The sequence below is a fragment of the Ciconia boyciana genome, chromosome 21, assembly GCF_034638445.1.
Source record: "Ciconia boyciana chromosome 21, ASM3463844v1, whole genome shotgun sequence".
In the NCBI taxonomy this organism is placed as follows: domain Eukaryota; kingdom Metazoa; phylum Chordata; class Aves; order Ciconiiformes; family Ciconiidae; genus Ciconia; species Ciconia boyciana.
Window position 1 is genome coordinate 4,441,346 of NC_132954.1, and position 24,028 is coordinate 4,465,373.

Genomic DNA, 24,028 nt, shown 5'->3' on the forward strand with positions numbered 1-24,028 from the left:
CACAGCCTAAGCAGCCACTGATTTTCCAAGAACTCTTATCCACCCTGTGCAGATAGCCCTGTGTTCTCTGTCACCAAGCAATCAAACGTGGAACAACATGGTGGGCCCTACATGAGGACAAACTCTATAAACGCCTTATATCTTTCAGATCCAGCTGCCGTCAGATCTTTGCCATCCAGTTCTGGTGGCCTGGCTGTGTCCTAGATGCGACAGTTGTCACATGGATTCACATCAGATAAAGCTACAGAGCCTCACAATGATGCAAAAATTCAGCATATGCTGAGAGAAGCGATGGCTGTGATAAGGCAATTCATAATTTTAGGTGTGATTTCAAGTGGGGCGAGAGGAAAAAAGGGGGGAAACCTAGTTAAGGATTGCTATTTTTATACTAAAATTAATATACTAATGTGCAGTTAGGTGGTGAAAATGACTGTCTAACAGCACGGCAAGGTTCCATATTTACTTGCTGTCACTGATTTCAGAGCAAATTGGCTCAGGTTATAAGTCAAAGAAGGATTCTTCTGCTGCCAGCACTGCACACTTCAGGAGATAACTGAAAATCAGGCTTCTTACCTTATCATTGTTAAAAGACTGTGCAATCAAAATGTAACTGACAATTCAGCTGATGCATGAGCAGAAATAGATGCCAGCTCACTCTCCCATAGCTAGAGAAACTCTGTAAAGCTAACAGGATTTTAAAAACATTTTGTCAGAAAAATAAGTGGCTATGACAGACCCAGGGAGCGGGCAGAATAATAATTCAGCTATCTAATGCTGGATATCACAGTGACAGGTGCATTTCAAGTGCTGCGCTACATAATACGGTTGCCCTCTCCAGCAGCCTCACTCCAAGGAATCCAACATGCTTTGCAAACATCAATTAATTTAATGCTCACAACACTGAAGACAGGAATGCTGAGATGCTGGGGTAAGAAGGGTTAAAATAACTAGATCAGCACTGGGAACAGAATACATACCTGCAGATCTCTAGCCTTCACCCTTAGCCACAAGCCCAGCTGTGCCATTTTTCTTAAACAGTTCTCCTAAACAAGCATGCTTTGGGCCTGATTCTAACAGTGGCCAGATACTCTGCAGGTCTTCTTGAGTTAGCTTAAGTGCGGAGAGAAATTTTGCAGATAATTCTGAAAACCCTGCAGTTGTGCAGTCATTAACACTGGAACCTTGTGGTGCAGGTTTTATTCTAAGAGAGATCATCCTTCCATCCTAGTAGTGTGCTCTGCCCATTTCCATGGCATAATTTCCAGGGAAATCATCACACATCTGAAATGGCTGCAAGTCTAAAACATGTTTACCCCACTGGAGGGCATCGGATGGGATGTTTAGCATGGCACATCTTATCACGAGCATCACAGATGAATAAATAATGCTTATGAAAGAACCACAGCTAGTGGGTTTAAGGAAAGGGCTTTCAAGTTGCAATGATTATAAATGACAGCAATCAGAAGACTTCTGTACAAATAAGCTATGTCAGAACACAGGAGAATCTTGATGAAATTGATGGCCTAGGAATAGGATCTGGAGAGCATTAATCACAAGTAGGAACATAAGACCAAGCCACCAGATCAAAGACCAAGTGAGTGGGAATGTTGCCTTCCAGTGTAAGTAGCAGCCTAGCACTTACTTGGGTAGTGGGCAAGTCTGATCTCTGGGTATGAAGCAGTATGGAAACTGTACAGATACTCTCCCAGATGCGAGCCGCCACCTTGCAAGGCAGAGGAAAAAGGAGATTAACCAGGGTGGAGATACAAGAGTTTTTCTGCCTGTGATTTTCCTGCCATCGGGGCAGACATTGGGAAGGGATGCTAGCTCATGGCTGTTAAGAGAAGCAGAATGCTATGTAGGAGCCAAAGGTGAATGTTTATTTTGTGTTTCTACTTTGATTAGAGAGAATATTTGATAGAGAGCAGCTCCCCCACTTCCCCCAGGGTGAGGCTGCTAAACTGAAGGCTAGGCTACAAGTGAGCATCACATCCACAACAGGAAAATATATCACCCTTCAAGAACTCGATTGCTTCTCATGCACACAAACATATTTGAAAATAGCCTGAAAGAGGTTCCTTCCCTCCCACATGGAAGCAGCTGCAGAGAAATCTCAGCTTTATATTGACACCTCCAGCCTGGAGAGTATCCGATTTGCCTCCATTACATCTGTAGTTTGGAATGAAAAGATGCATGATGTGACAGGAGGGGAAATGGGCAACAATGAAGAAGGCGAACAGTGCCCTGTCCTAATTTCTAAAAGTCTCTGAAGACAAGAGGGATAGAGGGCTGCAGCGACGGATTGCCTAATGCTTTCATTCTTTACCAGCCAGGGTTAAAAGGAGGAAAAGCCTATTAAGAGGCTGAAATGTACCATGTAGCTTCTTTTCTGCAATTGTCTGCAAATCCTTGTGCTCCAAAGCATTTTCCTTGAGAGCGCTCACAGGCACGCTACAAACAAGTATGAGTACTGCCAATTGTTTTAGCATGATAAATACATTTAAAAGCTTTCAATATTTTTGTCTGTTTACAGGCACGCTCCTTGAGGAATTTTGACAAGCTTGCCAGAATGGAGAAGTTGCAAAATGCTTAACTTAGTGCTGAAGTTAATGCAAATTCTCAAGTAAGAAACCTGGGTATTCTTGGGGCAGTGAAAGAGGAAGGCAAAGGAGGAACAAACCCAAATCACTGCTCCTGACAAAGTGAAGCTGGGCAAGAGCAGTGCCTGGTCATACACAGCCTGTGCTGGTACAAGGCACGCTTCCAAAACCACTTCCTCCACAGACCCCAGCAATCGCTAATGCAGTTTCCATGCAATTTACAGTATTGCACAACCAGATGTGAGTTAACTCTCCTGGTACTTCTGCAGGAACTAAAGCAACAAGTACCTCATCTGGGGCAATAAAAGGACTTGATAGTGGCACCACAAGCGGAACACCAAGGTTTCTCCCCATGCTGTGGCTAAACTGAAAGCCAGCCCTTCCTCTGCCACCTCCATCTGCCCTTGCAGTCAAGAGGCCAAACAGGGCTGCTGCTCTTCAAGGTTGTGGCCATCCTAGAAGACACATGATGTTATTTCCACCTTCAAACCTTCACTTTCACACATATCTCAGCTCCCCAAAGCTAATGAGGCCTGCGTAGGAGGCCTCTCCACACAAAGCAGTAGATCCCCACATCTACTGTCTGAAAGATCACACCCATGTCATGTACCTGATGTAGAGAAGGACTGGGACACCTAGAGAGTGCAAGAACAGGAATGGGAGAGTTTCTTCATACCGTATTAGTCCAATCCCTTTGCCCTGAGGAAATAAAGCTGACAGATAATTTGCTCACTAAAGAACTCTATTCCATCCTAATCTGGGCCGCGGACTCTGGGAGATAATCTCTGCAAAACAGAGTCCTGTGGAAAGAAGCTGAGAGACCTCTGTACAGCAAGTTTTCCCCAAGGAGGGATGGGAAAGGGCTGCTAAAGCAGATTCTGCTGGCCTTCCTCCATCTTCTGCACCTTCTCACTATGGCACAACCTGTGGAGGCAAGGCCAAGCTAGGGCAGAGTGAGCAGAGCAGGGAAATGCTTTGAGTGCAAATGAGGAAAAAGACAATCTATATCCCAGAAAGTCAACAAGTATCCCACCAGAACAAGCAGGGGAATAGCACTGAAATTAGTAAGTGGTTCACATAAAAAAAGCTAATCCGCTAAAGAGTAAAATTATACAAGCCAGTAAGCACATAGTATAAAGAGCCTTTAATATTGATTCACCCACTCAATATTTCATGGAATTCACATCTTGCTCAAGAGTGGAGAAACGAGCGAGAAAATGCTCAGTTTGGTCAGCTCCTGACGTCTACAAGCTTAGACAAATAGCAGCATTGTCAGGTTTGGACTGACTTCATGTTTTAATAAAGACACTGGTTGGTTTTAGCACTGTTCTCAGGCACGTTTGGTGCTAGATCTGTACACAGAGGTGATACAGGCTGCGCACTGAGAGATGCCTGTAGGAATGAGATTCCCAGCAATGCAATATGAGTAGGTAGCCCCTAGGAGCTGTGTTGAAAGTCTCACTTCATAAAAATGGAAAGAGGAAAGAGATCAAAGCTGTTATAGATACCTCACTGCATTGCAGAGAAAGGAACTGACATGGACATGTGACCTTAAAAAAATGCAATGAAATTGCACTAAAATTGATTCAGAACTCACCAAACATGTTACCGATGTGTCCGTTCTTAGTCAGCGGTCGCAGTTCATTTTTCCCGAGTGCATATTGTTTGTAGTTATCCCAAGCAAATTTCATCATCTGTAAAAAGAAAAATTGAATGAAAGTGCTTAACAGAACTGAAAATTTTCTGAACTTCAGCTCTGGGAACGAATGGGAGTTTCCCATCCATTGCTAAACCCGGCAACCAACGGCCCATTCATTATAAAATTTTAATTTGCATTGAACACTGATGAACGGGGCTGCATTCAGCGGTTTGCTGAGTCTCAAACTCGTCACTCCTGGTGCGGAACTTGGGACTGGCACATTTCAGAAGTACCACAGTATCCAACACACTGAGAGTCCACTTTTCCCCTGAGCTGTGCAAACCAAATGGGATTTTTAGAAAGATGCCTCCATCTTTGCATTTCTGACCTTTTTCGAGGAGTATCAGTATTTCAGAATGATAATTAAAATGGGCTAAAAATGTAAGGCCAAAGCTGATATATCTCTAAGTATAGGGATGTTACCTTCTGAGTTTTTGCATTTCTTTACGATAGCGATAATGAAACTTGATCAAACTGCAAAACCACCCACCATCAGCCCACCTTGCAGCAGTTACACATCCAGCTTTGGCAAAGCAGCACCACCGAGGTATGCGATGCACTTAATACTGTGGTGAGCAAAGGAAGAAATTGGTCTTTGTTTAAGGACTGCACAGAAGTTTTCTTTCTATTTATTAACAGAATACCTTCATAAAGGAGAAAGGGGAGATCCATGGCATTTTGATATCTTCCTATCAAAACTCAAAAGTGCTTTCTTAAGAGAGTCCTGCGGATGGGCTAGGTGATTTCTGAGAAACCCTTTCCAATTCAAACAATTCCTTTTGGGACATTTGAACTGTCCTGCCCGGGCTCAGCACATTAGCCTTTCCCTGAGGACTGCAAGGCAGCGGGTTTGTGTGAGTTCCAAAACACACACACCAGCACAGCTTTTTCTGTCCTCCTGCCCCTTTGGCTCCAGCTGGTAGGAAAAATTAAACCTACAAGTATCCTCTCTGCAGCTAGCAGAGACTAGGACTTGTCAGCTTCTAAGGACTGCCTTAAATAAAGCTCCCTTTTATAATCCATACAGCCTGGCTCTGAGCAGTTTCAGCCCCAGCATTGCAGTGACCTGTACATTCTTTGATTCAATCCTTGGAAAAAAGTCAGATAACAAAGGGGAAGAAGGCGGCTTCAGAGAATTGACAATATTCGCTGCCGCCACTCAACAAAGATAAGTCTTCTAAAATGCTTCACTTAAACAAGACATTTGAGAGAAAATGACAGTTTAAAACAAATCATTCCTCCACAGAGTGCCCCTGTCTAGTGTCTGCAACAGCATTTACTGCTCTATTTCAGGATCAGAATATGCAGGTTACTTTGGTATGAAATTCCTACTGTCATTTCAGTTCTTACTTTTGTCCTTCCCTCCAGCTGTGTGTTTCACAAACCCAACATTGCAAGCCTCTGGCAATATACTCCTTAATTAGCACACATACACAAAAAGCCACATCACCAGATTTCCACCCCCTCTACTTTTTAAACATCAAGCTTCCAAAGTAAAGTTTCACAGAGCTGGTCATATGGATGAGGATAAACATTTGCTGAACTGATTGATAACAGTCAGACTTCAACACCACCAGGAGAAGGAATGTTGGACAAACAAATAAAGTCAACTTGGGTTTTAAAAACTCAGTGTGGGATGAATTAGTCACTGAAGCGCTCTGCTCCGAGGAAACTAAATAATGACCGAGGGGAGGGGGGAAGAACCCTCCACAAAATTCACTCAAACATGCCTCAACCATATGACTCAGGGTGTTCATTTTATTTTTGCTAGATCTCTGGGGTTTTTTTCAGTGGCAGCATTATTCTAAATGGGAAATTCTCACTCTTCATCAACGTAACAGGGCAAATCTTTGAGGAACTCTGGACTCTCTCTGACGGTATCGAGTGAGTGCTTTCATGTCTCAGAGCTTGATCCTGAAGTTTACTGCAGAAAAGATGGTGTTTCCATAAAGAGAGCTTTCCTACAGTGAGCAATAGGGCTTGTGCACCAGAAAGGAAACAGCTAGGCAATCTATTTGGTTCATTTCTCTTCTAAATCAGAGCTGAGGAAGGAGGATCCACCCTTCTGGCACATAGAGAACCTGGACATGGAAAGGATGTGGAAATGACTCTGCTTTGTTGCATAAAACTCCTAACGTTGTAATTCTGAATCAGCCTCATTTTAAGCTGAGTATGAAATTTAAAGTTATTTCCTTCCCTCAACTTTTTTAACCCCTCCACTCCAGAAGGTCTGAAGTTTCTTCTTCAAAGCATGCGAGAAACCTAGGCATCTCTGCCACGCTGGGGCAGACGGCTCTCTGGGATGCTGAGTTCGCTGACAACTCCATCACAGGCAAGAAAACTACCCCGGGTTTCCCTTCAACAGCCACTTATATCCTACAAGGGAAATCTCCTCTCCTTCTGTCTTCTCACATGAGGAGGGACTGCATGAGGCCTGCTGACAGACACCCCAAAGTGTCTCACTTCATAGAGGACTCCCAAGTGCTATTTGAAGAAATATGTTTATTCTTAATTTGCCTATTCAACCATTTAAGCTGCATTTGTCACAGTGTTGCAAAAACTTCCACTACAAAATGATTTCTCGGGCTGTGCTGGCTGCAGTGTCTTAAACTCTCCTTCTCTGTTCTGTCCTGAGCTGATAATCAGGCAGAGAGAGGATGGATGAGATTGGATATGCTGCCTCATCATACTAAAGGGTTGCCAGTTTTCCTTTATGTGAACAAAATTATGCTCACTGCTTTTAAACCCTCCATATTTGGGAGGCAAGATGCATAATGTGGTACCCTTTCATGTTCCAAGATCAAGCTTTCCTTTAACGATAGGTCCAAAAGCAGCAACTGGAAAAGTTTAAAAGCCAAAAGCATCTGCGCCATTCTGCCCATTCTGGCTTTCTGCAGCTGTCTTTCCAATCCAAATTTAGCAGTACAACTTCCAAACCACTGAAGAGATTCATCAAGTTTCTAAAAGTGGGGACTCCACATTTATATACCGTACAGAGGACTGAGATGGAACTTTCAGGAGCTTTCTCTGACAGAGGTTCCAAATGTTGGGTTGAAACAGAAGGGGATGGAGCTGAGAGGTGCAAAATGGAAATTCGCGTAGTGAGGTGTTTAAGTCCACTTTCTGATGAGACACCACGGTTAGAAGTGAATATTTTATGCCATTCCAGTCATGACAGATCACAATATGTCAGCGTTAACATGATGTCATTTTAGATTTGAAAAATGGCACCAGAACCAGAAAAATTATGGAAATAGACCCATAATTTTAGATTTTGTTCTTACCAGTGTGCCATCTGCCATCTAATAGACAATTATCTATTTGGCCATGAAATTCTAATCACCCTGGCATTCAGCTGATTTATAGCAGAGACTTCCAAATTTATAATCAAGTTTGTCAGATTGCTCTTTCTTTTCTATAGTCTGCAAGTCACTTTTTTACTTTTGAGAGTTTCAGCCACCCAGCTAGACAATTATACATTCAAATCAGCTACAAGTAACTAAACTGAATTCTGAAAACCCGCACTATCACTTACATCAGTTAGGCCATTACCTTTTCTTGTGCTTTGCTCCATCCAAACCCAAAAAAGAAAGATCTCTCAAGCCCACATGTATTTCATACGGGCAGCAGTCTGCAGCCATGCAGAGCCAGGTGCTGAGCGCAAAGTCCTGCACCGAGCAGTTTGCTGTTGCAGGGTTTTCGTCTACAACTTTGCAGGTTCACAACACTGCAGTATTTAGATCGCACAAACACGTTGCAGAACAAGGCTGGGTTAAAATTGCTTTCAGTGCATTTTTTTATTTAACACATGGAAATATTTTTGTTTAGAAGTCAGCTTTATAAATACTCTCCTTTAAAATACTGGGCCAAACGCTAAGTGCTTGTGTCCCTTCAAATACTGCAGCAGAAACTCGCACAAGTATTTAATATTTTCACTGATACCCCAGACTTCTCCATCTGCTAAGCCTAACAAGCACACCACAACAGCACCTACACTGCTACCACAGCTTTGCCCATTCTCTCATTTCTGTTTGCTCTTGATGTGTCTTAACTCAGCAAGAATTCTTACATTTTCTGAGATCAAACATGCCAAATAACACAATAAAAATGACCGCTCCAGACTCAGTAAATAAAAGCATCAAAGCTGGTAACGCTCCCTCTCCGCACACACTACATGACATACTACAGGAGGGCACCACTGCTCCTCGGTCCGGCAGTGCTTTTATGATGCTACCCAGGCTGTAACGCGGGAGATATTGAACACTTGGGATTTACAGTTTCTGCTCACGTGTACTACAGTCTTGATTTTCAGAGTGACACCATTTTACTGATTTTCAGGGAACCTGAGGTTATGGAAAAAGCAGACTCCAGTGGAAAGGCAGTTGCAAAGAGTTCAGAACAAAAAGGCATTTAGTGAGTTCTGTGATCTCAATAATGAAGAAACAGGGCTCAGGATAAAAACTTGACCAAGGAAGTGTTTTCACCCTGAAGGGATGTGCAAATCTGATGTTCTTTAATATATGTAATAACAAAACCACCGAAAATCCCTGGGTTTATGTACTTGCAAAAAGCAGAGAGATGAGAGAAAAAAAAAAGAAAAAAATCCCCACACACTATCACTTGCCCTCCTTTTGTTACCAGGGAAGATTTAAAAATGCAGAGCATTCCCAAACAGCTATTTGATTAGTTTTATCCATCTAGGCTGGGATAATTAGTAAATGCTTAAAAGATGAAATCTAAATATACCAACCAATCAGCCCCTTTCAAGAACTTCCAAGGAACATTACACAAAGTCATTATCTTCACAAGATAACCACTTCTGTGACTCTTTAGCCTCCCTTCTTCAACTCCCCTTCAAATATTTAACTATTAAGCTATCTAAGAAATTCCCGAGTTGGGTTCTCAAAAAAATCCAAACAAAAAGAAAAAAAAATGGGGTGTGTGTGTAATTTTAAATATTTATTTCCCGATTGTACTTCTTACTTGGTTTTTCCCACCTCAAATTACCAGACAGGTTTCTCTTCCTTCCTCCACAGTTGGAGGAAGATTAGTTGTCATATCAGTTTCAAAACTAGGGCTTGTTCTTTCCCATCTCTAACCTTCCTGCTAGCCCAAAATAGCCCTGTTCTAGTTTGGATTTTTAACCTGCAATATAGTGCCATATATTTTCCCCAGCTGTGTAAAAAATAATTTACCAGATGACAAGATGCAGAGAAAAAAAAAAGGAACTGACTGTCAGTCTTGCAGACAGAAGAGAAAGTCTGCCTGAACACATCAGGATAAGCCATTTATATTTGGAATAATGGATGGTATTTTTTTCTAATCAGACTTGCATACACTTGTATAATTCAGGATTGACTGCAGGAAAGGTAATGAAACAGTACCATGTTTATTATCTGTTGCTGTTTTTAATATTATCACACAGAGATATAAATATCCATACAAACACCATGGCAGAAAGGTTAGAATTTATTTGAAAATCTTTAATATAAAGCTGAGCAACTTCTCAGGCTACTTCTTTGGGACACTGTCCTTAGAAATGTTTTTACGTAGTAGCAAAATAATAACAACAAAGCTGTGTGTTAACTCCAGTTGATTGAAAGGTTCCATTTAGGCAGACACTAATATCCACAGGCTTTTACTTCATGGGTTTAAAAGCCTGTAACTCGCAGAACAGATAGTGCTTCAGCACATGAAAGACGTTACCAAGCAACCCACAGAAATGGACACCAACATTGATAATCCATTCTAAAGTAATTACATTTTATAATTAAAGATTATTGTAAATCCAATAGATCCCAACAGGAACTTGAGCAATTTAGAGACACGCTAGCTAACCTGCCGGTTTTATAGCATCCATGTTAGCTTCCATCTTTGAATAAAACATTAAGTGAATTGCAAAGATTTTCATTTAATAGGCCTTCAAACAACTGATAACCATTACAGAGTCTCACCTTGGTAAGTGTTAATCCAACATTACCTCATTTCTCTAACTTTAAATAAAGTATCATTCTTCTTTTAACTGATGGTAAAGGGGTGACCGCATGTAAAACCTGAGACTGTTACTACCAAATGAAAGCCCTGGCAAAACCAAGCAAACACAATCTCATCGACTCCAACAGGACAGGTATTTCCTCTCTGCTTTCCATTCCTGACCCTTCTCATACACCCACTGGGCAACTTCCACTACTGCGTGCCTCAGCTGATCCACCTACAGCACAGACCTCATCCTTTTCTTCTAAGAGCACTAGGCATAATAAAGAGAAATAACCAAAGTGTATTAAACAGCCTGGGACTGAGTTCACTTGGTGAATTCGTGCTCAATATTCTTTCGCTCAATGATCTTGCAGACCCAGAATCATTTTGCACGAGATGGCAGTGGCAGATTGAGGGTCAAAACGCAATGCCTGTCTACATGCACCCGGCGTCAGCGATGACTTCATATGGCAGCGAGAAGTGCCTGTACCTGGGCAAGGTCCCCGACGCAGGAGAGTATAAATTATTCTGCTGCAGCTGCATCAACGCAGTAACATACCTCTTAGTCAAAGAGGTGACCTGTGGGAGTGAACACTGGGATTATATGCATAACCGTAATGGGGCAGGAGGTTGGTGAGCCTCCCAGATAATACAAGACTGATTCCTGCCACAAACCCACTTCCTCAAAAGCAAATTTCTGCAAATACACCCTTTGGAACGACGCTCAAAGCTAAGGAAAGCCCCAGCTCTTTGACAGCTGCCTTTGCTACTGTTCTATCCAATTTCTCCTTAAACACAACATGAAGGCTCATGTTTCCATACCCAAAGCACCAGCCCAGGTACACAACACCTCCCATGTGCTCCGGCTCTTTATAACAGATTCTAAAACAAAATTTGAAACCTTGTCAGCCTACTGACTGTAAATACATCAGCTGATTGTTTAGTGTGAGATGGTAGATAGATACTGTGAATTACTTGCTACATGTCGCTTTATCTAGAAGTAAATATAACAGTAATTCAAGCAACGGGTGAGTGGGGCTTTGCTTCAGATTTTTCTGGCAAAGTCTTGGCAGCTTGTGTTCAAACTTGCATGGGTATTTTTTTTTTGACATCAGTTACTATCACAGCTCACTCCCTCTTGCACAATAGCCAAAGACACAGCAGTCCATTGCTCAGAAAACTGATCTCCATCCCTGAAAGCAATGGAGGAATTCTTTATGAAGTTAGAAGAAATCACCTTCCATCACAGAGCCACAAGGCACCTTCCAGCAAGTTGCAATAAAAAAAGTTTCAACTTCAGCTTGCTGTTCCCAGACAGACGGTCCAGCTGAGTAAAGGAGAGCTATTCAGCTCAGATCTGCAGAGGTAAGCACTCTCCCCCACCACAATCAGGAAAAAAGCAGGACTAGAAGTCTGATTTGCACTGGGGGAAAGGAAAAAAAAAAACAGCACAGCATAGTCCAAGGTCGTTAGTGCTAGTGACAAGGACAGAAATAGAACTCAAGAGTCTTCCTGACTCACAGCCCCTGCTAAGAAAGCTGAATGGGAGAAAGAACAGCTCAAAACACAATTAAACTAACTCCTAATTAAATTCCTAATGTAACTAGATTTAACCGTGTCAAGAGGGGAAAAAAAAATAGCGATAGGACTATCTCAGGCATTAAGACCCAGCTGGATCCAGCTGCATCTAAATCAGGAAACATGTCAGCAAGAGCAGTTGATTTTGCAGTTCGTTTCTTAATGAGATGCTAGACTGTAAGAGGACGACAATGGTTTTGAGAACAAATTTGCAAGTCTAGACCAAAGCACAGGGTGATTTAGTAGAGAGACAAGAAAAGCTGTAGTCTCATCTCCTTCGCTTCCCAGAATCAAAGCGTGTGGAATAATAGAAATAAAAGGTATTTGTGTTCTCGGCCACTCTAATGCTGTCAGCTTCATATTTCCTCCGAGCCTCTATAACTGATCAAACATATGATATTCCAGAGCACGACCGAAGTTGACACTGTACAGCCAGGCCAGCAATAAAAGCGATGAAGATTCTTCTGGTCTTAAGCTTGTTACCTCTAACTGCCATTCAAGCACTTGCTGTCATGAGCTTTAGAGAACTTGCACAAAAAGGCAATCCATGATGTCCAGTTTGCAGCCGGCAGCCTTAGCCAGAGGAACTGACCCTACTAAATTTGAGGGATGATTTCTTCCATAGATGGATACTCAAAAGGTAATTTGGCATGCTGCAAAAAAAATTGGGGTCAGTGTCGAAGAGCAAATCTAACTATAGCTTGTGTGATGCAGATGAAAGTGAAGATGTTGTGCCAGCAAACATACGGACAGTGAACAGCGAGATACAGGAAAGATTAAAAACTGAAGAGAGGACACTTCAAGAAAGATGAGCTTAAAACCATAGGAATAATTATGATCTCCCTTGTTATTACCGCAGAATGAAGGCAGAAGTAGCTCTTTGAGCAACATCTCTAAGTATGAGGAATCACAAAAGAAATTTAAGGTCCTTACAAAACATTGGGGGGGGGGTTGATACTGTGCAGAATTTGAACTTAGCTCTAGTTTACTGCTTCTATGCATTAAGATTTCCCACCCAAAACAGATTTCTTAAATGGAAATTTAAGTTGTGAGTATATACCTGTAGCACTTATAAGTGCTTTCAAAGTAGAAGATACCAGAATGTGTTCAAGTAACAACGGAAGATAGGAACTCAATCTCTTTTTGTAAAATATTGGAATATTAGATAATAATATTCTAATATTGGAATATTAGATACTTAAAAGTATTAAAATATACCTATGAACTACATCACACTGTGCTATACTTTACCATGATGCTAGTTTCAGGAATTACTGGTTGCACTGCACTTTGGAAGTGAAAAGGTACCATATATCCACATACATATATACAGACTTTCACACACAAAGAGGCGTATCAAGCAAATATTTTCCCCAACACTACTGCGATGTCACAAATCATTGCCTTTACATTCTAATGTAATGGTTCACTTCACAAGATTACTTTTGCTAACAAAGTTGCATGTTAGGAGATGTCTGTCAAACACACAACAACTCTTTCTACAGCTACTACCAGAGGTTGCATGCACAAAGGATGGCAGGCGGACCCAGAAAGCAATACACTTTGTGTGACACTATTATTTGGATTTTTCAAGTCCTTTTAACTCTAGGTTGGACAGTCTGGTAATGGCTTTTCTTAGTGACTACTATTACATTCCAGCATGCTTTGAGGAAAGAAAGTGGAAAAAAATTACTTACCTAGTAATTGTGCTTCCTCAAATGTCACCTCAGAGTCTCCCTCCTGAGTTTTGTGCCTGCAGCATAAATCATGGAGGAAATTCCCCCAGCTCTTCTTAAGATTTTGGGCACTGTGACATACCTATAGGCTGCCTTGAGGGCTCTTACATTTCCACTACATCCCTTCAAGCATGTACAGCACATGGTCTTCGTAAATCCCTACTTACACACAGACTACAAATTCTCCTTAAAAGTGACCAACATTCCAGCTGAATGATGTACAACGATCAATTAAACACCGAGGCCAGAATCCATCAGCTCCTCGCCATAATATCCCCACGTTAAAAGGGAAGGTGGATGGAAACACAAACACTAAGCAAGATTATTTTTCCAGACCTGCATTATGACAAGGTAAGTAATTTTCTCTCTCCCTAAAGATACCATCTGCACAGGAATCTCATTTCTGGAGAGCCAGAGCCCAAGGGGATGCTCTAAAAAAAGCTGTAGTGATAACGAACCAAAAATGGGCAGACTGCAAGGAAAAAAAGAAAAAGAGTGTGGGGACATTTGTCTTTTCAAGGAAAATAATAAAAAGAAAATAAAAAATGTCTCTAGAACCTATTAGGCCTACCTGTTTGACAGCCTGTGAGACAGACATCAAACAGATCAATTATGAAAAGAAACAAAACAGAGAAGATACGGGGCTTTGTACTCCTGAGCCTTGGATGTGGGACCACGGCAGGAATACTCTGTGGGTATGGAAGAGAAAGACTAAACAGGGACCAGAGTCTCTGTGCATAAATCTGCCACGGAGCTGTCCTGAGGCACGTAAATAAAGCCTGCCTCGCCCAGAGCAGAAATATCCTAACAGTCACCATGAAGAATGCTTATGGAAATTATGATGCACCAGAAGGCCAGGGTTCTGTGTAAGGCTCTGAAGTCAGCAACGCAAGTTGGACACTGAAGAGCTCTAGTTCAGCCAAAGAAACATTTCCAAAGCTTTTTCAGATATAAAAACTGTAGACCACCCTCACAATCAGCCACATCCTCTTTTGGGAAGAAGAGATTTCTCAGCCTGGGACACAGCAAGATGCTTTGGAACATGAATGACTCGGAGCTGCTAAGTCAGTGTAGGGAGCCAGGTGGATAAACTGAACTGATTCACACCATGGCTCGAGGTACAGTCTTGGCTAATGACAACCTACACAGGCTCAACAGGCTTCTGTTAGGCCCTTAAATATGGAAAAGGGAATCACAGCTCTTAATAGGACCCACACTGCAAGATATGAAAGGAGTCCTTTCACACTGGAAGAAAAACTTAGCACGGTCACAGGTTCACTCGGCAGCTCAATATACACGTCTCACTCTTTCCATTTCAGGACCACCCATCTGATCCGCTTCTTTCCTCCCAGCACCAGCAAAGCGTGAATTGCTTTTGACACATGGATGGCTCAAGGGCCCAAAAAGCAGTCATAAGCAGATGGGATAACTGAAGGAAGGAAAGAAAGAAAGAAAAAATGTAAATACAGGCCAAGAGTTACCCTGCATCGCTCCTCTTTTGTACAGTGAGAGCAGACTTAGGGAGCAGAAGAAACATCTGTTTGGAAACTGTCTTTGTCTCAGTCCAAATGCTGGAGCAGGAGAAAAGAGGGAAGTCGGGAACTGCCAGCACACCTCGTGCTTTATCTCACACTTGGATGGCTTAACAGGAGAGATCTGGGAGGATGAGTTTAGTTTAATGATTTCTTGCTGCTTCACCTGCTCCCCATCTGTCTTTGTAGTCCTTGCTCGGAGGGACAGATAGGAGCGTTGCTGTCCTCTCCCCTTTCAAGAGTTACTTCTGATTTGAACTTCTGAAGAGAGGAACAGAGCAATTCTCAAGCATTAAGTAGTCAGCAGAGATTAGCCCAATAATTTATCAAAGGTAATAGCTAATAACAGACACAAGAAACTTGCTCACAGCCTTCCTAGAGCCTCATGGCAGAGCTGTCACCTTACAAAAGTGTTGTAAGAAATTCTTGGACCACAGTAGCAAATTCATTAGCCAGAGGCTGATAAACTCTTCCAAGAGTCCCTCAGTCAACAATAAATCATACAAATCAGGTTGCAAATACTGGATCTTTAATAAAAATGAAGTTGGTGGAGTGGATGTTAGAACAATGTTAGAATTCAGCTGGCAGGATGAAGAGGACTTGCTTTCATTTAGCCTGACCTCCCATCACGAGAGGGACCAGGGCTTGGCCCTGGCATCATTCCAGCACTGTACTAGACAGTCATCATACAACAATGATTAATGAACTGCTGAAAGAATAAAAGCAAGAAATGGAAAGTTAGGAGATCTGGATAATAAACTAAAGAAAAGAACCGTAAAGATTCATCAAAATTAGAGACAGAAGGCGTCTCCTAGGTCACAGACTCCATGTCCCTGCCAATGTTAAAAGTGGCTTCCACAGTACTTCTCTGGCCGTGCTTCCTTTCAAGGCCTAAGCAACAAGCTTCCACTCTGTTCCGCTTACCAAATTTCACCCTAATATTAAACTCAAAGTTTTATTTTTTTAGGTCTTTGAAATCCAGAAATGAAAAGAACCAGAAGACAGCTGTCTACTGCTTTATCCTACACCAGCCAAGGAGTTGCCTTTCAAAAAATCAATCTTTTGAATTATTCTACTGTGCAGCCACTGATGAGAGTGGGCAGATCCACACCCAGCAGCGACAATGTTCTGCTTGTTGGAGGGCTCACTAACATGCAGAACAAATGTCTGATGGATAAGATAATCAAATACAACTATGATGTTTCAGGACAGAAGAATCCTAACATGGTATCAGGATTGGAGGAAGGCCTTCAAGAAAGCCAAAACAGCACCAGAAATCAGCCAAGGGTTTGTTTGGGTTCATCTAGCACAATGCTGAACTACCAACATAAGTATGCATCCTTCCTAGAAAACTCCAGAGGAAAATGGAGGCTCAGATGGAAGAAGAGCCAGAAACATCCACATTTCTACTGGAAGCATTTTATCTGTGAGCTGGGCTGGCTAAGCCAGACAGCAGGAGGGTTTCAGGATGGATGAAATGTGATTACATTATAATTATCTTTTGTTACTTTGCAAAGTACATGGTTACGCACTTTCCTTACTGCCCAGGGAAATCATGTTAACACAATTAGAGCAAGAACCCTGTTTTAAACACGGTTTGCTCGGACGTTACTAACATGGTTCCAATTCTCAGTACAGACAGTCTTCAGAGCCATCTTGCTCCATAAATCAGTGGGAATTCTGTCACTGACTTCTTCTGAAGCAAGTACCAGCTCTTAGAGAAGAGACATTCTCTAGGATGTACTGAACATATAGCTTCACTGTATATCATCATCCTTTGCAAGTGCTGTTGGCACGATGAGATGCTGTAGAATTTCTAAATCTCTTGCATTTATTCTTCTTTGCAGCCTTCCTCTTAGGACATCGTTCTATCCACTATTAAACTAAGAGAGAGAGAAATATAACAGCTCTATGGACATGCAATAGAAGTGTTGGAGGCCAGATTAGAACTAATGAGTTCCTGGCTCCCACTCAATCACAACCATCAGAACAATTAGCTCAAATAAGCCCAAGAACTCTTTTCTGCTCAGCTGTTGTCTGCCCGTCCTCCCCAGTAACTTCTGAGCTGCAAAAATTCAATCAGGTTTGACAGAGGGTAAAAGGTCACAAAGAAACTGAAGTTCAGCGCAAACTGCCAGCAGACTGGAGGACAGACCCACAGAGTGCCCCACTAAAGGCCAGAGACCAGCCTAAGCTCCTGCTCTGTTCAGCCACAGCCCGCTGAGCAGCGGGCAGCTACGGTACCAAGCACCCGGAGCGGGACCATCACCTCTGGCCCACACAGCCGAGGGGGGACGCTGGGAAGAGCAAGAGGCACCACTGGGCAGGGCTGGGTGACACAGAAGGAACTACAAACAGAGGGATGGGGACAAGTCACAAACTGCATGAGGGGGGTCTAAGGATGTATGGGGGTTTCAGCACACAGGACTCATTCCTAGAAAGCCAGGCTCCATTACCTTTCTGCTAAGGGAATAAGTAAGCATTAAGAGCACACTTTCCCTTTTTAAACACCGTCAAGGTCTCTCCTTTGATTCTAGTACGCAGCAGATGCACACACAGGGGACTCTGCATCTCTGCTGTCAAGATAATTAGATGCAAAAGGGAAGCACTAAAGTCACTTCAGTTTAGTCCAACCTCTAGCCATTACTTACACTCCAGTGTCCTCCTAGGGAATACTGAAGTGCCTGAGAGAAAACAGTTTTGCCTTGTATTAGCTTGCTGGATTAGGGATAAAAAAAAAATTGTGCCCATTTTACAGAGGTGCATACTGGATCCATATAGCGACATGATGAGTCTGCCATCGGGAACAGAACCCAGGACCAAGTGTCCTGTTCTAATTAACAGCAGGTGCTTTGCCCCCTTTAGTAAGAGTACAAATGAGTAACATCCCTGTCCCATAAATAGAGGATGTTTATTATCCAGTCCTTCAGTGTTCCCACTGTGCTCTCTTCCCTACAATGGTTCGGATCCATCATGCACAATGCACTCGCGTTATGCACGGATCACTGACACCACTGCCCATGACAGCTTCTCTGGAGCCCTTCCAAAACGTTGTGTCATATGATGAACTGAAGCGCCAAGGGGATACGCAGTAAGACAGCAATCATGGAAGTGTGTTCGCTCCTCATGCCAAATCCATTCATGGTGTTCAGTGAAAAGTACTTTTTTGGGGAATGTAAATTTAGTCTCTTTCCTAAGTATAAAAATTAAAATGCTCCAAGCACAAGATTTCCTTTTCCCACCAATGAAGTGAATACTCTTTCCTGCTTTCTCCTTTTGACAGCTTCATGTCAGTTTTATATTCAGAACTAAATGACAGACTGATCTAAGATACATTCTCCTTTCCCCCCTCTCAGTCTCCCATCTAAATCCTGAACTGTTTTAAATATTGAAAAACATACTCAAAAACATCAAAACAAAAAGATAAACAATCTAAACAATAATAGACTAATAGAGTAAAACAAATGTGATTGATTAACATCATCTGGTAAAGCCTTGCATACAGATCCAAAGGAGAGAACACTAGACACAAAAATCTTTCTCCCATTAAGGGGCAGACCTAATCGTTGATTAAAAAGTTAATCAAGAGTCTATAAATATTTTGGCTGGAAAGATGGAATCTTAACATAGGTGACTGCTTTTTAGTAAATATTTGCACAACTGCATATACACAGTCCCCAGATTGATGGGGAACGGGGGGGTGATGGGAACTTGGCCCACCACTGGTACCACACAGCGAGGCACAGTAGGCCACCTCACCTAGCAGCCCCCCGCTATGTGACCCCCCGCTTCGACCACGGCCACATTCGCTCCTGCTCCCCGACGGTACGTCCCTGTGGTTACAGCAGGATGTTACTGACAGGCCGTAGCCAGGCTCCATCCCTACTGTCCTAAACCCCTTGTCTTTTTATTTGAGACCCTTCAGAGAGCTCATGTGTATTGACTGAAGTAATTCAGCAAGGTGTAGGTCCTTCTGCACGACACGCTTGTGTGTGAGTCCTGGAAACTCATTTCACCATGTCCAGCACTTGCATTCAGTCATTATCTGTAATCTGTCTGGAGAGGTACATACTCCAACAATTTTGCTGTTGTGCGAATAGTGCATTGTCTTTAAGTGGCAGTTTATAAACTAGTCTCGCACCAAATTTAGTTGTTGTGGAACAAGTGCTTCCAGTGCTGGATTTTGTAGATAAGAACAAATGTCTTCAAATTGCACAGTAGTTCCAAATTCCAAAATGCCCTCAGCCCGAGTAATATCAGTAATAGCGTGCACTAAGGTATCACTGGCATCTCTAAGGCAAGCAGCACTGTAGCATGGACCACAGCATGTGAAGCATTTTCTATAGTCATGCATTATGACAACAGAACAAATATATTTTTAGTCAATTAACTGTATACCCTACAGCCAAAAGAGGCTGAGACAGGTTAGGTCTAAATCTTGTTTGCATGAATCCACCGGAGGCTAGTGAAGCAAAAAATACACTGTATGCACCATTTGTGGGATTTACAGTATAGTACCCTTTTTCACAGGTTCAGCAAATAAATGCATGAGAAGCAGCATGGAGCAAAGGAAAATTCCAGCAAGCCTGGAGCCAGCCAGTGCTTCCAACTGCAGAGAAATTCTCTCATTGCAAAGGTATTTCTACCCCAGAGAAAGAATTATGATCTGAGCACAGTATACCTGACTGGTTTGAGATCATCATTCTAGTCCATTATAATAAGTATTTTACTGAAAACAGTTTTCTTTACCCAAAGCATCCAAAGTAAATCTGTTGGAAGTCACTGGATTTACATTTGACCAGCACAAAGGATTAGACATTTTCCATGGGTCTTGGTGAGAAACACGTGCATGGGGAGGTGCACTTCCATCTAGAACTGTGCGTGGTGCAACTCACGTACTGAAGCTACTGACGGATTACATTATTTGCTTGTAGTACTGTTCATCCCCAGATTACAGAAAGAAAAGGCATTTTCTCCAAATGGAAGACTAGAAGTTGCACACTGTAGGGAAAGGGAGCCATCTGAAACATTTTTACTGCTGGCTTCAGAAATGAGATGGCTCAGGGACGACTGACAATGTGATTCACAGCATTGTACCAACAGGCCAATTGTAACTCAAACTGAGAACTGTTTTGAGCCCTGCTTTCAATAAATTGGTGATCACAATCCAGTTCCTGGTGCTTATGCACCCATATAAAATCCCCTGAGAATACCCACAGCTTGCCTCCACGAAGGTGTGGGAGATGGAACGAGTGTCTGATCAGACACTTCTCCCAGCAGGGGTCAGGGATGCAGCACAAATTCAGGAGAACAAGCAGCACTTCCCCAGCTCTGCCCCAACAGCACATGCTTTTCTGTCGCGGAAGGGATCACTGGTCAGGACTGTCAAAACCACACAAAAGGAACTCAGCAAACAACACCAAGTAACTTTTTGCAAAAGTTGAGCTCCTGATAACATTCCTGTTTCTTGCCAATTATCTTTCAGTGACAAACTGTCAAGATATTTGTGTTAAAAGACTGATCTACCTTAACAGGTGCCTGCTAATCTGCAGAGTGATGCAGGATAACTGTGTACACAGACTCTGATGGCCTTCTTCCCCCTGGGGTCTGATTTTTCAAAAGCAAATACATCTTTAGAGCTGTGTTAAAAGAGGACAGCAGACAGCAAGGTGAGGCAAACGAAGGTGGAGACAGGAAGAAAAGCCAGGATGAAGGAGAACTGCACTGTAAAACAAATAGGCTTCAGTATTACTAATCGGGAGGAAATGAATGCATGTGTCAAACCCAAGGGTACAATCCCAGCAGAGGACTAAAAGCCTGCCTGAATTTGACATATTCCCTTATTTGAAAGGGACAAAGGACACTGTCAGGTTAAGGTATTAGGTATTCTCAGACATCAGGCAAGGAAACTCACCTTTTTGTACCCAAAGAAGAAAAGAAAAACCAGTCAATCTCTTTCACTGTTCACATTTTTCTCACGTCTCATGACTGGAAGGAAGCTAGCTAGTTTAATTTCATTGATGGACACCTTCAGGTCTAGCTGGTTACAGTGGTTGTCCTTAAGCACTGGACAGCATTAGTAGGGTCGGTATAAAAATACTTCAGAGAAATGCTGTTCTCTCTCCCCAGCGCTTCCCTACCTATGAGACCCATGAAGCCAACACAGCAACAGTACAGCAAGAAGCAGTCTGTTTTGCTTCATCCATCATCAGCAAAACTGTCAGCTCAGCTCCAACAGCAAAATCTTTATTACTGGTTATGATGCAAAAGGCAGAAACCATACGGTCCGATTTTTCCAGATCTGAGGCTGAATTTGCAGTAGCGGCAGTTGGAGGGGAAATAATTTTGACTTTTCACTGAGCCAATTTGATCTGGAAATTGTTGAGAGCAAATAAATATGGAATCCCACTGTGGCATTTCTGCAGTCACTTTCTGACTACAACCACTTTTTTTTTTTCTTGAACATCAGTGATTAGTATTTGGCACGTGTAAAAAATTAGCTATTCCCTGAAGCCATGCATGACTGATCAATTACAGAACTAATAGGTTTTCCAGAGGTCAGTTTAAGAGATGAATAATCCTGGGCCCTTTTAAATTTCCCAACCTGTAGCATGGGGAGATTGTTATTTGGTTTTGTTGCAGTTTTCTTCAAAAGGTCAGAGTGCCCACAGCACTCAGCTGCCCACAGTAGCACATAGCAGTACATCCTAGGCAATTCTCCAGGTGACCAGTGACCTTTTGCAGTAAGCAGTCTGCGCAATACAGGTGCTCTCTTTTTTTCCTTCAGGAAAAACAACTGCGTATTTGACTCTGGACTTGTCTTTAAAAACGTAAGTCGAACCTAAGAAGCCTGCCACTCTGCTAAGTCGCCCACCAGTGCAAAGCAGCATAGCTGCGTGCACACGTCAGCTCAGCTCACTGCAGAACTTACTCCTTTTAACAGACTTCTACAAGCCATTTCAACTTGCTAACCCACCGCTTTTCCTTTCTGCACTTCTAGGAAACACAGCATTCAAAGCACACAAATGAGCGAGGCAGATATACCCCCGGCCAGACTCCTTAATCTACAAACAGCTCCGGTGCCCCTACCGCTGCTCAGAGCTTTCCCAAACAGCAGTAAAGTGGGTGACACCACAGTGGTGGGTTTCACACTCTGGACAACACTATCTTTTAAGCAGAAAAAGTCTAGCAGGACTACATTAGTCGACACTTTCCACACGTAACAGCCAAGAAACTAATGACACACCCTCTTCTTTGGCTGAAGCATCAAGCAGCTTTAGAGGCTGGGTGGGAAAGAGCAGACGCCTGCTCGGACTCCTGCTCAGACTGAAGGGTCCTGCGAGAAAATAGAAAGTTCCCAGTCTCTAGGTTGGGCATCAGCCCTGGTCTTTGATCATGCACCAGTCCTTTCTCCTGTCTTTCATCTAGGCTCTGGCAGACAGATGAGGGGAAAAAAAAATATCAACAAATCCCATTCATATCCATCCTCCCTGTTATACAGGTGCTGACCTCTGAGAATGGCCTAAGGGGGGGGAAAAAAAAACCCAAAACTTTAAGTACCAGGACAGTTTGGAACACATCTTAGCAAATTACAAGGCTTAAAGCTCTGGAAGAAGGAGAGAAAAGCTACTTGCTGCTACTGCATACACCACCTTAAAACGGCCAGCAAACCCACCATCTGCCCTGCGGGCATCTCTCGCATCACGTGAGGAGTATTTGCTAACCCAAATGCTGCATCATGACTTGACTTATTTCTTCCTTGCAATTTTTTTTTTACCCATCTGTTTCTTTTTACCCAGCATTTGTCTTCTAACCTCTCTTGGTTTGTTTTCCTCATGCCTTTTTGATTTGCAAAAGAAGGACACACCTTCTCTCTTCCACAAGCTGTACCACCGCCCCTTGTTTTGCACATTCAGTCTCATATCTCAGCACCATATTTGTTTCTCTTTCTCTTTCTGAATAAATAGAAGTGCAGGCACTTTTAAGGAATAAGGGCTCTGTTTGAAGAGTAATTAGCTGTCAGTATAAAACTAGTATTTATGGATTCTCATCCTTGAAAAATCTAACTCTGCTACCCAGCACTGATTACGGCTGTTATAAACAGATGGGGCTGAATCCATACAACTTGCAATAATCCTGTATTTAAAAAATAATTAACTACAAATAAAGGACTGAATTCCACTAGCTTTCATAAATTTGATTTCCAATTTGATTTGATTGTACAGAGTGGAAGCTGGGTTATTCATGGGTGCGTCGTGCTTCCCTAGCATACCTTGAAAGCAGGAGTCTGCAGCATATTCAAGCACATGCTCTGCACCTCCAAGCCCACGAGACAGCCAGGTACTGGAATATTCCAGATACCCTGCCACTGAGATGCAGAGCGAAAGGATGGCTCAGTCACGCCTGGGATCGTGAACAAACCCAGCACCCCTGGGTGTGTTGTGTCTGGTTGTCTGGCAGAGAAGTTGGAATTTTACCAGTGGTGCAGCCTTTGTTTTAATGACTGACAGAGATATCAGGAGGGGAGCTTTAAAAAACTGTTTTTAAAACACAGGTTATAGCAGATGAAAGCACTCGGTGTGTTATTCTTTGACTTCTTTCTCTGTTCAACCTGGGGCAGCGTCTTTGCTGAATGCCTACACCTCTGTGAGAGAACAAACCCAGGAAATTTATACTCTGCTTAATTAAATCTGTGCATTTTGCTTATTGGCACCTCTCACTAGGCCAAAATTCACTCCAAGTTGGTTATCCATCGTAGCAAGAGGTACACAAACACAATCGAATACTACACAGAATCTATAGCTCTCGGTTAACTAGGTCACAGATTGCTCTGCAACATTTCTGAGGCTGCCGGGCTTTTATGCACAAACCGTAGGCACTAGGCCAAATTCTCCCCTCTGTTACACT

General features: G+C 42.6%; 1 protein-coding gene across 1 annotated transcript in view; it reads right to left on the minus strand.

Annotated features, from left to right (window-relative positions):
* The window catches only part of MAN1C1 (mannosidase alpha class 1C member 1), a 69,185-nt gene that overhangs the window by 41,920 nt on the left and 3,237 nt on the right, over window positions 1–24,028 (minus strand). The window contains exon 3 of the mRNA XM_072884895.1: window positions 4,198–4,294. Within this exon, the coding sequence (XP_072740996.1) occupies window positions 4,198–4,294 (97 nt within the window). The remainder of the gene's footprint in view (window positions 1–4,197; window positions 4,295–24,028) is intronic.